We start from the raw sequence: 16,531 nt of genomic DNA on the forward strand, positions 1-16,531 counted from the left end.
CAGTTCTTTCTGTCGGGAGGAGGTGGGGAATGAGCAAACAGCTGTGTGGTACTTAGTCACAAGCTGGGGTTCAGCAGTGCCAGTTGTTAGTTTATTTTATGTATGTAGGAGAAATGCAGAATGTATGTGTTTAGATTAGGCATTTGCAATGCTAGGACACACATGTTATTTCTTAGTGGTATGAGAGGTATATCAAGCAAGCACTGTGGGCCAAAACTACTTTGCAAGTGCATTGAACCAATTTGTTAATTACTAAATTTACTCATGCTGTATTCTGGGATGTTTTTTTTATAGCCGTCTTTTGGTTACTATATTACGTCCCCGAAGAAAAGGCCGCCTGTTTCTTTGCTGAGGCAATCTGATTCATCAGGAGGTGACATCGGCCAAGGGATTTCACATTTGTCTGAGGAGGTGTTTTCAGGTAGTTATGGAACAGCTCCTTTTTTTGTGGGGCATTAAGGAAGCATGTGTATCCCAAGAATTCAGGTTTTTAGACAATTTCCTTACTGTAAATTAATGCCTTTTTTTGTTGATGTTTTTGTTGTTAGATGACTTAGAAGCACAAACAAAAGAACGTGCAAATTTTACCAGCTCTGAAGGTTCAGGGCATAGGGTGGATTCTGCTTCTGAAATACATGAGAACATTAATACAGAAGCTGCTACCAAAAGTAAAGCAAAGGTATTTCTCTTGTATTCTTCTTTAAAGTGCTACTACGAATTGAAACAAAATTCAAATCACTCCAGTTATTACTGTTTCTTTGAATACAGCTAAATTTATATTTTCATATCAGCTCACTTCTTTTTATATTGATCATTTGAATCCTAGTAGGTGCCAGTTTCTTAGGGTAGTTTCATTAGAATGGTATGATCCTGTAGTAAGTCAGGTGTTACTTTCACAATCTCATTTTCCTTTTTCTTCTAACTTCACTTTTGGAATTGTTCAGTCTATCACCCCATAGTTTTTCAGAGATTTGTAGGCTGTTTTGTGATCAAGTTTCTGAATTTCATCTGTGTCTTCTATTTTTTAATGAAACAACTTATCTTTAGCATTGGAATAAGGTTTTTTAGTTGTTAGAATTTAAGATTATGAAACTGGTGCAAGTCTGTAAATAGTGTCTTTTTAGTCTGGTAGCCCTTGATGCCTACGTTACCTGCCTGTGTCACTTCCCTAAGCCTGCTGGCAGTGCTCCTCCTAATGCAAGCCAGGATGCTGTTGAGCTTCTTTGCCTGGCTTGTGTTCAACTTCCTGTGTACCAGGACCCTCAAGTCCCTTTCTGCCAAGCTGCTTTCCAGCTGGTCGGTCCAGCACTTGTACAGGGGCCTGGGGTTATTCCTTCTTAGGCACTGGTCTTGGCACTTCCCTTTGAACTTCTCAGCCCATCTTTCTGTCCTGTTGAGGTCTCTCTGTAAGACAGCTGACTCTCCTGGCATGTCAGCCACACTTCCCAATTTTGTGTGATGATGGAACTTGCTGAAGGTGCACTCTGCCCGATCATGCACATCATTAATGAAGTTGTTGAACAGTACTGGCCCCTGTCTTGATCCCCAGATACTCCACCAGTGAGTGACTGGCCTCCTGATGGACTTGGTGCTGTTGCTGTACCCTTTGAGCCCAGCAGTTCAGCTTGTTTTCAGTCCAGTCATGGTGTAGGTGTCTGCTCCCTGCTTTGTCTCTCCTCTAATGAGGATGTTGTGAAGTCATGCATGCATAGCTACAGGAGGACAGGTGTTTTCAATTCTCCCTGAGTCTGTGTCCATCTGAGAGAGGGACAGAAACTGGACTCTGGACATAACTGTCTACCTGCTCCATGCCCTTTGCTAAGAATAGCCAATGTGAAAACTAAAGAAGAAATCCGACTTGAGTGATAGAAAAAGCTGTAGGAATAACTGTGTCTTCTCTCTATAGAGGCAGATGATTTAAAGTTAATTGGGAAGTTACTGTATATTTGGTCATGGTAACTTCTCTGCTATTTGTCCCTGACGGGAATTTACTCCCAGTTCTTTCAACTGAACTAAATAAAGCATTTTAGGATTTTAAAAGTTTCTCAGGAACTAGGGCTTCCTAGTAGGCAATACTTATTTAACCTAGAAAAGCCTTTGTGAAGTAGGTTTTAAAAATCAGGACAATGAGAATAATGTCTATTGCAGTGTTCCTTCTAGACAGGTGTTTAAAACTGCATCAGTGAAGAATGTTAATACATTGCCATATCCTGAAATGCAAACAAGAAACAAAACACTAAACAAAAATTTTCTTACTGTGGTGCTTAACTCATTTTGTTTTGTTGTAGGATGGAATTCAGAAAGGCAAGTTTGGGGATGGTGTGTCTAATCATTCTGACTCTGTCTTGAGTATCAGCACAATTGCAAATGCTATTGCTAATGCTTCCTCCAGTGCTGAACCTTCCCAGCTAGCTGCTATGATGATGGCACTCTCCAATAAAAGTAAAAGGACGCATGTCCTTCCTGGAGTTGTTAAAGAGGCTGAACTCTCTGCTAATGAGGTATTATCCAGCAATGAGGAAAATGGTGCATTTGATGTGGAAAAATACCTCAGAAAAACAGATGAGAACAAATGTGAAAGTGAATACGAGAGTATTGTGAAACATGAAGCATCTGTCCAGAACCTTACATCTGACACCTTTTTACTGGGTAAAGGTAAACATAAGGATGCTCTTGCAGAAGACTTGGTGAATAATCATAGCGAACAGCAAGGAATAGAGAAGCGATTGCTTGATTATTTTAATGAAGAAAGTGACAGTCAGAATTTTTCTAGTCTGTCTGGTATTCCCAGCCACGGAGACGTAATTGCAGATAATGTTCAATATTCAGAAAAGTTGTCAGATTTGGTAAACAGTAAACATTTACAGTCAATGAATGCTGATAGTAGATCAGAGACACTTAATGGAAATGAAGCCCACACATGTGGAATTCCTTCAGCAGCAAAAGTGGAAGTGGCACAGCGAAATCTGCTTGCTTACCACAGCAATCTCACTAATACATGTTGTACAGGGGAAGATGGAAAAACAGTATATCAAGCAGCAAATGCTGTTCCTGAACCATGTAATGATTTGGTGGAGGGAAGTGCAAGAAATACTCCATCCCTCAGCAACTTAAAACCTGCCAAGCAGTCTAGTAAACATGTCTCAGGAAGTCCTACAACAGCCAAGCCTGTGCAGAAATTGAGCAATGATGAGAGGAAGGAAAATATAGAGAAGAGAAACAAGGATGCCAGTACACATCGTGGTGGGAATGCAAAACGTGTAACTTTTGAGAATCTCTCCCCAGCTTTCCAGAATAATCCTGGTAAGTAAACCTATATAAATGCAATTAGTTGTTGCAAAAGCTTTTCTTGACGGTAAACTTGTTTCCTGTTCATAAATATATATGGTGCTTAAATTTTGTTTGTTTTCCAGAGCATAAACCCATTCTACCTGAATGTGAATTAACTCTGGAGGGTGAGCAGTACAGCTTCAGACCTTCAACTTCACCTCTGATTCACTCTTCTCCTAGTGAGACTTCTGGAACCGCATTTTCAGGGTAAATTTCTTGGTGCGGGTGGTAAGGATTAATGCTTCATGAGGATTATTGAGGGATCATACATTAGTTTGAATGTTGACTGTGATCTAGATTGATAGAAGATCTTTATTAGCCGAAGACTTAATTATATATATTAGGCTAAGAATGTCCACTAAGCTAGACATTCTATAGACAAATGAAGATGTGTTTTTTAAACTTGGAAGTATTTTGCTCCATTTGGTTCTCTGATTTGTATCACTGTTTGTTGTGGGAGAGGGTGGGTAGAAATATTTGTATTGCCTTTGACTGTTTTATATTTTGATACATACTTGTGTCCAAGGTTTAAGGTTTCCTTAGCAACTGAAAGAACAATGTTTCCTAAATGAGCTCCCATAACAGTAAGTGTCGTAAGATTACAACTGCATTAATTCTGTAGTCTTAAACACAAACATGGCCAGTAGCTAATGGTTGTGGGCAGTCTCATAAGAAGATGAGGCAACTGATTTCCCTGACTTAACTTTTAAGTTCATTGTTTGGTATTTAAGTACAGTTTGTGTTTGCATGTGTTATTAAAATTACAGGCTGTCTGGCATTTCTCAGAAATTAATATGTGCAGGAGTAGATGTATTTTTGCAGGCTTGTGTATGTATATTAGTCTAAATCCTAATACAGCTATTAGGATTTCCAATTAAAATTGTCGGTGACTTTAATTGTTGTCATGCCAGCTTTTCTTGTTGAGCAAAGTGCTGAGGGATCCTGTGTTTTCAGGTATTTGAAATGAAGAGAATTTCAGCACTGAATAGGAAACTAACGTGTGATGCCTGCGAAGTTAAATTATTTCATTTGACTTTTTAATCTAGTTAGATAGAAGTATATTGATTTGCCTCTTTTAATAAGTTGTGTTGTTTCTATGGCCTTGGCATCTGAGTTCAGTTGTGGTACTCTGATGCTTTACCTATGTGGATCTATATAGAATGAAAATGTGGTTTATGTGCACCAAAGCCAGAACTTGTAAAGGTTAATTGAGAACTGATTTCTCATTCCTACTGACTGCATGTAGCAGAACAGCTAATTAAGTTGACTTTTAGAATAGTACAGGTAATGTGTAACACTGATTTTCTTGAGAGCAGCATTAAAAATATATATTTTAATACTGGCATATTTTGAATCTCTTTTCCAGATCTGAAATGGACTTTACTTGCCCTTCACATTGTCAGGAATCTCCTTGCAAAGAGAATGTTCTACCTCAGTCTGTTTACTCGAGTCCAAGCATGAGCAGGTTAACCTATATCTCTGCATCTGGCAGTACCCATAAGAACTCAGCAGTGATACGTAATCCAGGGACATACTGGGTAAGAAACACAGAACAGCACCTCCCCTTTGCCCCTAACCCAAAATTTACAGGTCAAAGTAATTCTAAATTAGAAAAGATTTACGAGTTTTCAAACAGTTTAGGATATGCTGTGCATAGGGAAAAGGTATTCTACTTTTCAGCTTCTGAGTTTTTCAGAAATTTGAATTTTGGTATCAACGTGCTAAATGCACACACTCTAATAAATACAAACATAGTAAAACAATCAAATAAATAGCTAACAACTTTTGAAAAAGTTAGAGGTGATGTATTTTTTTCCTTTTATACTTTTCCATAATTTCTCATTAAGTCATTCTGTTCTTGAAATGTGGTGCGGTATACCAGTAGTATTTCGCAGGATGTATATTGCTTTCATCACACCTGAGGCTCCCTTGCTGTTCAGCTTCAGCTGTTAGGAGAATACTTTTCCTGGTTTGGTTTTTTTTTTTTTCTGGAAAAATGTATATAAATATATAATGTAGCTTGTACTACTTTTTTCAGGACTGAAACTAGAATTTTCTGCCTCTAACAGTCGTTCTGACTGTTTTTACTGGTTTAGAAAAGAATGTACACTGAGGGTGAAATTTGTGTTCAGACTTGAAGTCTTATGCTGATTAAAATAATTGGCAATCTTTTATCTGGATTTATGCATTCCTTGGACTGGAATTTCTGTCACGCCTCCCCACTTCCAAAGTGTGTGTAATTGTGGATGGAACTTTAAAAACTAGACAGATAAAACCTGAAGAACCTTTCTGACTTACATGCATATGTGTGTAAATATGAGTGCTCATTCCAGCTCTACCATACCTGTCAAAATGGCAGGTCTCTGGGCTTGAATGATTTCTTTGTGTAAGTGTGCAAAGTAAATGTTTGTATCAATGCATTTTCATGCATCTCAAATCCTTTTTGCTTAGTGATTTGGTTCAAGGCCATTCAGGGTGGTGGGGTTTTTTTGTTGGTTTTTTTTTTTTTTTTTTTTATCTGGCTAGTATGTCTGGTGTGTTATCAATGCTGTTTTAAACAATGATCTAAAAACACAGCACCGCAGAGACTGCTGTGGAGAAAATCAACTCCATCTCAGCCAGAGCCAGTCGAATGTGACTTTAGGATAGCAGACAGTTCGAAGCTGCAGGTTTTCTTTTTCAAGGTGAAGAGTCACAGTTAAAAAAGTAAAACTTCATACAAAGCAAACTTGTTTATTTATATTGATGGCAATGCCAATAATGATTGGACAGGAAAGTTTCCTGAACAGGCAGTACCTGAATTAGGTATGTCTTATGTAACCTGCTGCTTTTCTAAAATATGTAATACTGCATGTTATATTTATTTACTAGGAAGAAAATGCTGGTGAACTGAGCACAACAATAATTCAGGCCAGCCCAGTTCCTCCACAGGAACATACAAAAGAAAATCTAGAAGACCACTCATGTCAAAGAAAAAGAAAAGAAGCAGTACTTAGTATTGACCAGAAACAAGAAGAAAATGAACTTGCTGGTCTTCAAAGAAAACCTCATAATGTACTAGACCAAGAACCGGCCGAAGAAGGTTTTCTGAGGAATGGAAAGCAGCTTCCATTTATCCCTTCAAACACACCAGCAAATCATGAAGAGCTAGAACAAGTTAAATCAACTTTACCGAGTAAACTCTGCACCTTTCAGCCACTTTCTGTCAATGTTGATGCACAAGAAGTGTGTCAGGATCAAAGAAACAAAGCACAGAGACAAGGATTGCCATCTCTGAATGTATTACCTGTTTATTCTGGATTAAACACCTGTTTGCCATGCAATCAAAACTCATCTGGTGAACAGTATGTTCACATATCAACTGGTAAATCTCATGTCACTACATCTGAGAGTCAAGCAATTTCTTCTTCTGCCCCCACCTTGCTTACAGGACATTCTCTTGCAACAGCTCCATTTGCACAACAGCATCTGGGAACTATACAGCCTACAGGAAATGCAGTTCTGTCTCAGTTTCATGGCTGCAGTTCCGCAGGTTTTGGCCTTCCAGCAGGGCTTCCTTGTTCTGGTATTCCAGCAGGACGTGTTGAGAATCCACTTATGTTAGGAATTCCTTTAGGTCCAAATATTGGTCCTGGCTTTTTGGGTGCAGCTTCACTTTATAATCCACACTGTAGCTCATGGAATAATAATATCTTAAATATAAAACCATGTACTGGACAACCTCTTAGAGCTGGTGGAAGTGAATGGGAGTTGTCAAAGTCACCTGGTGTTGGTAAGTGTGATTTTTAGAGTGTTTGAAATACAGCTGTGGACAAGAGAGGTGATAGTGATGTTGCTTACGTTATAGTAAATAAATTAAGTAAATAAATTAAGATGGTACTAAGTGTAACTGCAATTTTTATTTCTGCAAACCCTATTACTAGTTTTCCTTGTTTAACATTGTTCTCTGAATTCAGTGTCTATTCTTATAGCTCCCTTAATGGTCTTAAAAACATTTATATTAATTTAGAAGAACTTCAGCATTCTTCAATATTAAGTAGTTTTGTGTTTGTGTAAAGGATCTAGAACTACCTTTCATAGGAGGAAGAGAAATCCTAGCTGCAGTTCAAACTAGGCAAGACTAGTCATGCTCTTGAAATTCCATTGTATTTTATCTGGAAAGTATAGGACATTTCTATTTCCAGCCCAATTTGGTATTAGCAGTCAGTGAAGGCCAAAACTCAAGAAGGTTGAACCCCATGGAGGGTTGAAACTGCTTGCTGGTTATGAAGGGAAAGACAAACTGCCTAGTGTCTTCTGTCCTTTCTGCTATTACTTGGTATTTAGGCTTAGCTCTAAACCTAAGCAACACAAATTACTATTTAATTTTAAAAACTTCTTTTAACCTACCATCTTGTTACTTGTTTTTTGCTATACATTTTTTTTTTTCTGGCCAATTCTTTCAGCCTAAATGACAAGCTAGTGGGGTTGAAGATTTGAAACTGTGACAGTTTAAAGCTTGTTTGATTATTCCAAATCATTGGTCTTGTTAGTGCATTTTAAAATAGTGAAATACTCCTTACCTACTTTTATACTAATAAGATTTTATAATAGTAACGTTCAAATTTTCTGAGTTGGACTACTACTGATTAAATTGTGACCACTGAATTTTATATCAGGTGTGTGTGTGTGTATATATATATATATATATACACTTTATGGGTGTGTATGGAATGTGCCATTTCCATAAGTATTTATTTTTGTGACAGTAGAACTTTAAGATGAGAATTAATAATGATCAAAATTTCAGATTTCATGCTTGTGGAAAGCATTCTAATGACACCTGTAGGAATCAGACATTTCCTTGCCACGATGAAGCATTTGTCAGATGAGTTCATAAACTTGGTGGCAGCCTGAGTGCTGATTTGCTTCTGAGTACTAACAGGAGCATATTTTGTTCCAAAGGACATGTAAAAGTACCAGAAGAACTGAAGTTCCCTAATGCCTGTTGTTTGGGAATTGCATCACAGACGGTTCTTAACATTTATAATCCAACTGACCGGTGGTTGCAGGTCAGCATTGGAATACTCAGTGTTTCAGTTAATGGGGAAAAGGTAAGAGATTTTTTCTTTTCCATAAAGCTGCATAGTACTGTAATCTTACCAGATATCATATGTAAAATTAAGGCCCTCTTTACAGATTTGTGATTTTTTTCCTGTTCTATAGTTAATATGCACAAAAACAATGCTACTTTCTTTAGCCAGACTACCTGACTTCCTCCAACAAGTAGACTTTGAGGTAAATGCTGCACGAGGTGATTGATCTGTAGAATTGTATTGTGTGCATGAAGTGTGGAAGGTTTGAGTTTATGGATTATTCATTTTCACCTTTGTGTATGCAAGACAAGTCAGCCCTAGGCTAGAATACATCCATGCTGAGGACTGTTACTGCTAAAACATTTTTGGCAATTAGCTCCTCTTTTTCTTGATATTAGGAGATCTTGAGTGATGGAGAATGAGAAATATTTGGAGCAGGCTTAATGCTAGGTGGGTTGTTCTGTGGGTTATAGATAACTTGTAGGCCAAAAATTGGCTGTTTTGCACTTCAATTTTGTTAAATTCTATATACTTTTGTTATCAAAGTAATAGTTCCAGAAGTAAAATATCTTGAAAACTTGAGAATGAGTTAGATTCAAGGTTCATCAGAATGATTTAATTTCTTTTATTGATGAATACACTTAGTAGAGAAGAATATAACAACAGAACAAGCATGGGATACTCTGAGCTTCTGGCAGTTTGATACTTGATAACTTTAGTTAGATGTTATGTCTGTTCTTATTAGTTTTTGGTAGACTGCTCTTTATCTAGCTGATCTGTTGAAACTATGCAGTGTTGTCCACAGTTCAGTTATAGATTGTATAAAGTATTGCTTTTTTCTTTTTTTAAATACAGTTCTTGCTGTTTTTATTTGGTCCATATTACTGAGGGAGAGCAGACAATGATTTGCTTTAAATATTGCAGCTTACAAGTCGTAGAAATCCTGATCACATCCCTCAGGTGTCCTCAGGTATATTCTTCCAGCAGATGTAGCATGTGCCTTTCCAGAGTATGATTTCTGGTTTTGATCTTGTTTTCTCAGAATGCTTCCTCTTTAAGAACATCAAGCCACAATTCTGTGTGCTTAGGTGTGTATGTGTATATATATACACATACATGTCTGTGTGTGTACACATGAGAATAAGGATTTATTGCATAATTTTCTAATCAACTTCATAGGGCTTTTATGCAGCTCCTGTAACCAACGATTCTGTTGTATCAAGAGGGGATTTTTTTTAATGAATTTGCTTTATAGTTGTTTCCATGAATAAATATATGCAATTGTTTGCACAGTGAGATTAAAACCAATTTTTTTTCAGTCAACTTTGAGATATGCTGCTGTTCTTTCTCAAAAATCAGGATTTTACTTTTTTGTTTTCCCAGTGTAAATTTTTCACTAGATGGTAGAAAGAGACCTCAGCAATTTTCAGGCTGACTTCTCTGTTTAAATTAAAAGAAAAGGCCTGCAGTTGAGCAGGATGCAAATGGGCCATGGATATAAAGATGCATTAATTAAATGGAGGAAAAATATATACATAACGACTGTGTTAAACAGTGGTGCCAGATAAATGTAGTATTCTGAAAGGAAATATCTTCTGGTAAAAGGCCTGTTTGAAAATGACAGGTATTTTGTTTTTCAGATGGATCCTGTGAAATATCAATGTCTGGTTTTCAAGGACAAAACCATTGTAGGACCCTACTCTACCAATGACCTGAAAATACTTTTCTTACCTTCCTGTTCGGGGATCTTCCAGTGCATCCTCAATGTTTCATCTTGGCCAGTTTCTGCAGATGCTGAGACAATCATTCAGTCAGGAGCTTTGGCAAGCAGGGTAGTTTTGACAGCAGTTGCTGAAAATCCTAATTTAGAAGTAAGTTGCTGCTTATTGTGGGTCTTTCGTTGTTGTAATTTTATGAATAATTTAATGACACTGGAAAATAATAGGATTGCAAAGTTGTTCCTCAAAGAAATCTGGAATTTTGTATGCTTTGAGTGGGAATACAAGAAAATTTTTGAGAAGCTTTTTGCTATCTGGGAAGTTCTGGTTGTGGAAAAGCAGTTAGCTGGAAATGAAGGATACTGTGTGGAAAGAGTAAGTTAAAATGCGTTACTTTTTTATTGTTAAAAGACTGGGCAAGACCTTAAACATCTGATGCTTTCTAGGTATCTGCTGTGTTGGATTGGGCATTTAATATACAAAAAAGCATTTATTTCCAACTGTAAGGATTTCTTTATTTTTTACATCAAGTAGGCTTTGTCTTGGTTTTTTACTACCTCTAGCTTGTTTATGATTGTAGATTATTTTGGACTAATTAAAAATTAAAAGTAAGCGCTTGCTTTTGTCTTGTGTCTTATTATGAAGAACAGCCAGGTAGGACATTAATAATTAAATCTGGCTTCATATAGTTACTGATTTAAGAATATGGACAGGCAAAAAAAGGCTTGATGATACTTTTGGAGGTGCCTGAACAAATTACATGGTAGTCTGTGACATGGTTGATAAAAGTAAAATTTTCAGTCATTGTTGGATGCATTCCTTTGGCTGCCCTGGAGAGTCAGAGACCTGGACAGGGGGGTCTGGGACCCTGGCACAGAGCCCAGGGGGACATTGGCTTTGATCTCAGTCCATGGGAAAGGCTTCCTGCACTGCGGGAGGGATTGCAGGCCACATGAGTGTGAAAGATAGTAGTTTAGCTTATCACAGGGTGAAAAAACAGTAGGTTTGGGGTGTGGATGGGAGCAAGATGGAGGATTTGGGGCGTTGTCTCCTGCTTCTTCTTTCTTCTTCCCTCACTCCATTTTCTGCAGTGACGGTGGCACAAAGTAGTTTAAAGAGATTGGGTCAAAGTAGGGATGACCTTTTTAGTATAAGTGATAGGTATTGGCAAATAATGATAAATAAAGAACATGTAACAATTAGTAGAAAAGATAACGCCGCAGCCCAGTGGGGAGGAGTCGCCAGATGCCAGAGCAGCTGCACAGACCTTACTTGGGCACTGAGAAAATTGTAAGATAAGAAACAATAATCAGAGCATGCAGCCTTGAAAAATCAGAACCTGAAGACTCCGTCTCTTTCTTGCGTCCGGCTCAGAGCTTTGCAGAAGGCAAAAAGTCTCTAAAACCACCTGAATCTCGGAAAAGAAACTGAGAAGTCATCAGCCACAGCTAACTTCTGGGGTTTTTTGTCATTTATGGTAGTCTTTTAACTTGCTTCAGGCTAATTGTGTTTTGAAGTAATGAATGCACAGGAATGGATATAATTTTTAATGTTTCTTTCATAAATTTTTATTTCTTTTTAATGCCTTTTTTTTTTCTTGTAGCCCATTCTCCATGTTCTTCATAGTATATAGTTCAAACTTGTGTCATGTTCAAATAAAATTTAAACCCTGTGCTCAATCTCTGTGTGTTGTTACATTCTTGAGATTGGAAAAAGTACCAAATAGAAGCTGCATTTTACTGCAGGTCATGACACTTAAGTGTTTTTAAGCTAGCAAAACTTAACTGCCCCTTAGTTATTTTCTTAATTTTTAACTTGCTGAAATGAGTTTTTAACTATATAAAACTGACATTTCTTACTTCCTAGCAATAATCATTGTTTAAACTTACTTTCATTTGAATTATCCAAAATAATTTGATTGTGCGCTGGATTTTGGTGGCTAAACATTGCACAAAGATTGGCTTAATTGATTGAGGCAAAGTGCATGGGAGATAGCCAATTGGCTGTAACCCCTTCTAATATCAAAGAAAACATGATTCTGAGACTCGTACTACCCCTGCTGGATATAGAGTTAAGAGGATGGAATAGGGGAGTAACATCCTTTCCTGGTACTTTTGTGGAGTAGTGTGTTTTGAAGGTTTTCATTTCTTCTAAGTTCTGCTTTGTTTTAAAACCAGGTGAAAACAGGAAAAGGAGATTGCCTGGATTTTGGTGACTTGCCTTTTGGCAGTTGGAAGGCTCTTCCCCTAAAACTCATCAACAAAACCCACGCTTTTGTGCCAGTTAGACTTATTATTAATGCAGTAAGTACAGTAAACTTCTGTATATGAGAGTTAACATCTCGTGATACTGAATTTTATGTTGCATATCATTAAGAGATATATCTTGGACCCCAGATGTAAGGTTCCCAAGAAATCTTTTGTTAGTCGGGAAATAAATGTATTTTGCAGGGTGGTAATCTGATTCTGCTGTAATGGTACCAACAAAAATGCTTTTGGGATAGGTGGGTGGTGTTTTGTTTCATGTCTGTTGGTTACTTTTTATAGGTTAGCCATGGGATTCTGCCTCTGGTGCTTGCTTTGATAGCACAGGACAGCAGATAGGAAAAGGGTTGTGCTACCTAAACTTTCCCTTTGAGAAGCTGAGGAAGCTGGAAGCTTCCCTTTTCTCCCTGAGAAGCTGAAGACACTGTTCGAATGGAACAGCTGACTGTTGAAACAAGCAGCCAAGCTTGCTGCCAGCAAATTTAACATACTCCGTCTTCCTCTGCAGGAACAAGAGTGGGACTCTTCTCTCTATCTGCTTTGTCTCCCACTAGGTAATAGCCTGTCTGAGTGGCTACAGTGTGGTCCTCTCTGCATCTCTGGCAGTGCAGTTTGCACTTTTTTGACCAGGCTGGGCTGACTTGCTGATTTGTGCTGTGGGGAGAGCTGGCCTTGTGTCCTTATGCAGGGGAACAAGAAAGGACTGGCCTTATGTTAAGGTGGATCAGGTTCTCTTGCGGACTGGTGATGTTTGGTCTTGAAGAGCCAAACTTCTTAAAGACTAAAGCTATCCAGACTCTGTTTGTCTCTTTTTGCTGCAGAAGGATTTCCTGTTACTTTTAGAGGGTTTGCTGGACTATCATATGCTTACCAAAACTACAGCCTAATTTCAAAACTTGTCTTGAATTTCTCAGCTTTGTCAGCATTGCTGTTAGTGACAATAATAGATTTAATACTTGTAATTTTTTTTTTTGACAGAATGCAGTAGCCTGGCGGTGCTTCACCTTTTCCAAGGAACCTGTTAATACTTCTAATGAGCAAAGGGATGCAGTTTCTCAAACAGCAGCTCCATCAGTTCTAAATCACGTGATACATGCAAGCTATGATGGGCAAGTGAGTAGTTTGTAGTTGGCTGATTCTTCATTTTACTTGCCGTCTGAAATGACAGTGCTGAATATTTGAGTTCACAGTAATGATTTTTGGGTAGTGCACCTTTTGCATGTTTAGGTTTTGTGGGTGTTTTGTTTGTTTGTTTTCTCCTCTCAATATTTTTTTCTCTTCAATAAAGTGAGTCAACCAACTTCATTTTCAGGATCCTGAAGCTTTAACAGTTTGGGTTCTGTTCCATGCACCTAAGAAACAAATATCTTGTTCAGGTAAAGTAACTTGATTTTCTTTTCAGCTAAAACAGATTTAACTTTTAATGTATACATGTGTTAGAATTGCAGGAACAGGCTGCAAACTTGAAACCATGTTCGGTTTGTGTGCACTAATATTTCAGGTGTTGTAGTTATTTTTAGTAACTGTAGGAGGCAGAATACCTCTACGTCTTAATCCTTTATATATTACCAGGGACATTTTTACTTAAGTACGAATCTGTACAAAGTTTGTAGTGCAAGATGCCTGGAATTTATGTTGACTCGTTTTAATGAGGGAATTAAACCATCACTTAAGATTACATTGCATTAATTGCAAAATAGATAATAGATTTGAAGAAAATTGAACAGATTTGAATTGTTCTGGCTTCCTGAATAGAAAATAGTACATGTATCAACTAGTTTGGCTGGTGTGGTAGGATGGGGTTTTTTGTTCGGATTAGTGACAATTTCAGTCACATTTGATTAAAAAGGTAAAACTCTCAAATAAGGTCCTGTGAGACTATTTAAAAGAGGGAAAAAATATTGCAGGAGTAAAGGGAGAGCTTCTGTTATTATCACCACATGAATATGTTAAGATTGAAGAGCAGCTGAAGTGAGATGTACATCCATGTTGGCAGATTTGCTTGCTTTTGCTACTCACGAAATTGTTCCTAGATTCCTTGGGCCCAGCAGAGGAGCTCCTGGCAAGAGTGGATGTGGAAGTGGATAGTCCAGGACCTAGCACTGTGATTAAAAGTATTTCTCTCAGAGCAAGAGCTGGAAGAGCAAGGATACTTACGCCAAAGCACTTACAGGTTTGTGTTACAAACCTGTATTTACAAACTGTATTTCAAGAACAGTTTGCTTCTCCTAGCCTACTTTTGTAATGTTTGGTTTTATTATGTATGTATTTATATAAACATACAGTTACTTAATTTTTACAGAAAATACATCTGTCTACTAGTGTGGGTTCAACAGTCAAGCAGCAGCTGCCATTGGAAAATGCTGGAAACATTAGTGTGCATTTACAAGTTAAGGTAGGTTGGCTTTTCCCTCTTGAAATCATGATTTTTGTGCTGTTCATATTGTACTGAAGCTAGAGCTGAGCCTTGGGATTTTAGCTCAGCTTTGTGGTTTAACAAAAGTTTTACAAGTTTAAGTAAAGGCAATGAAAGATGGCAAAGAGATTAGCTTGCTTTTTTCAGAAAGAGCGTATTTGTGGTAGCGTATTAGTTGGGTTTATATTGTGTTTCATTTTTATATTGCAGTTTGTAATGTTTTTCTATTGTATCCTGTGTCCCCCTCGGAAACTGTATCCCGTGGTTTGTTCCTGCTTGGCTGCGCCCATCCCCCACACTGGAATGTAACCCAGCTCTGTTCCACTCCCGCCTTATCCCTGATCGGGCAGTGGCTTGTCCCTGCCTCTGGGCCCGTCCCCCCAGGGAAAAAGCCCTGGGACGGGCAGGCCGTCGCTCTCTCTGTCACCGGCAGGGACAGGACAGGAGCTAAGTAAGAGCTCCAGCTGGCGGGGGCAGGACCCCAGAATAAAGCTGTGATATCCCCCCGGCGAGGGAGCAGGCTCTGTGCCTTTTGCCATTGACGGTCGTCTGGGTCTCTCAAAAGAACCGCAACATCTGGTGCCTAAATGTGCGGCTCGAAGCCACAGGGGGCTCCCAGAAATCTGGAAGAACCACGCGTGGAGCACGTGGCCGAGGAACCTCACGCACGCACATGGGTCCTGAAATGCAGCCCACCCACGCAGAGACAGACCTGTCAGGCTTGGCGTTCGCTGTGGAGTCTCCAAAACACAGGACTCCCCAGGCCAGGGCTGTAGTTTTTTCCTTTGGACTTAAAAAAACCATTGGAGTGCTGCAAAGAAGCCCCCCGAACGGCAAGCTGCTCCCAGAGAAGGTGACCACGTTTGTGGAAAGCTGACCCTGGGAACCGAGACTGGAAGCTCTTTTTGCACCAAAAGGCTCAGTCTCAGGCAAAAGGAGTGATTGGGAAAGAAAGGAAAGATTTGTCTGAATGCTGTATTTTTGGTAAATATTATCACTTTGGGATCAAAGGGAAAATCTTTTTCAGAGGCGGTGTTCCTCAGGGAAAAGGAGTTTTTCCTTTGGGGGAAGGTTTTTGCTTTCAGAGTAAACCTTAGAAGTGCTTTAATAGCACGCTTCTTTCGACAGCAGGAGGGGGGTGGAAAAGGTAACTGTTTCCCCTTCGGCTTTATTTTTTTTTTCTTTCCAGCGAGGTTTTTTCCTTTCGGTGTCACAGTTAAAGGGGACACAGAAGCTTAAAATCTGAGCCAAAAATGAGTGCTAGGCTGTCTGTATCTAAAAAAAGAATCTATTATCAAATTTTAAGTGCCTTGGATGATGGGAAGACCCATTGTTCAAAGAAACAGTTGAAAAAATTAATTTGCTGGTTGTTTTCTCAGTTTCCACATGTATCATTAGAGCAAATAAGCTTCCTGGAATTTTGGGAAGCTGTTGCAAATAAAATAGCTGAATCTGGCTCCTCTAATATTAAAGAAAATGCAAATTTTGATTTTTATAGCTTAAAAATTAAGTTTGCATTGCAAAAGCAAAATGAAAAAAAAGCCAGTTCTTCGTGGATTTTCCCCAGTTTGTACTTTCGCAGACAGTTCGGGTGCTCAAACCTCCCATCTTAGTGATCCCCAGGCTGGTCTCAGTTCTGTGGGGGGATCACAAGATGGAGGGGACTCCTGTGTTCAAAATGGCCTAAGCCATGTGCTCTAGAGCCAGGAGGAGCCTCTCTCTTTGTCT

General features: G+C 38.6%; 1 protein-coding gene across 1 annotated transcript in view; it reads left to right on the plus strand.

Annotated features, from left to right (window-relative positions):
• Positions 1-16,531, plus strand: part of CEP192 (centrosomal protein 192) — a 75,743-nt gene that overhangs the window by 27,909 nt on the left and 31,303 nt on the right. The window contains exons 22-34 of the mRNA XM_040088477.1: positions 295-421; positions 549-679; positions 2,289-3,303; positions 3,414-3,537; positions 4,697-4,868; positions 6,202-7,102; positions 8,275-8,423; positions 10,046-10,276; positions 12,301-12,426; positions 13,366-13,500; positions 13,700-13,763; positions 14,421-14,560; positions 14,690-14,782. Of these exons, the coding sequence (XP_039944411.1) occupies positions 295-421; positions 549-679; positions 2,289-3,303; positions 3,414-3,537; positions 4,697-4,868; positions 6,202-7,102; positions 8,275-8,423; positions 10,046-10,276; positions 12,301-12,426; positions 13,366-13,500; positions 13,700-13,763; positions 14,421-14,560; positions 14,690-14,782 (3,408 nt within the window). The remainder of the gene's footprint in view (positions 1-294; positions 422-548; positions 680-2,288; positions 3,304-3,413; positions 3,538-4,696; positions 4,869-6,201; positions 7,103-8,274; positions 8,424-10,045; positions 10,277-12,300; positions 12,427-13,365; positions 13,501-13,699; positions 13,764-14,420; positions 14,561-14,689; positions 14,783-16,531) is intronic.

This window comes from Hirundo rustica, chromosome 1 (assembly GCF_015227805.2).
Source record: "Hirundo rustica isolate bHirRus1 chromosome 1, bHirRus1.pri.v3, whole genome shotgun sequence".
Taxonomy (NCBI): Eukaryota; Metazoa; Chordata; class Aves; order Passeriformes; family Hirundinidae; genus Hirundo; species Hirundo rustica.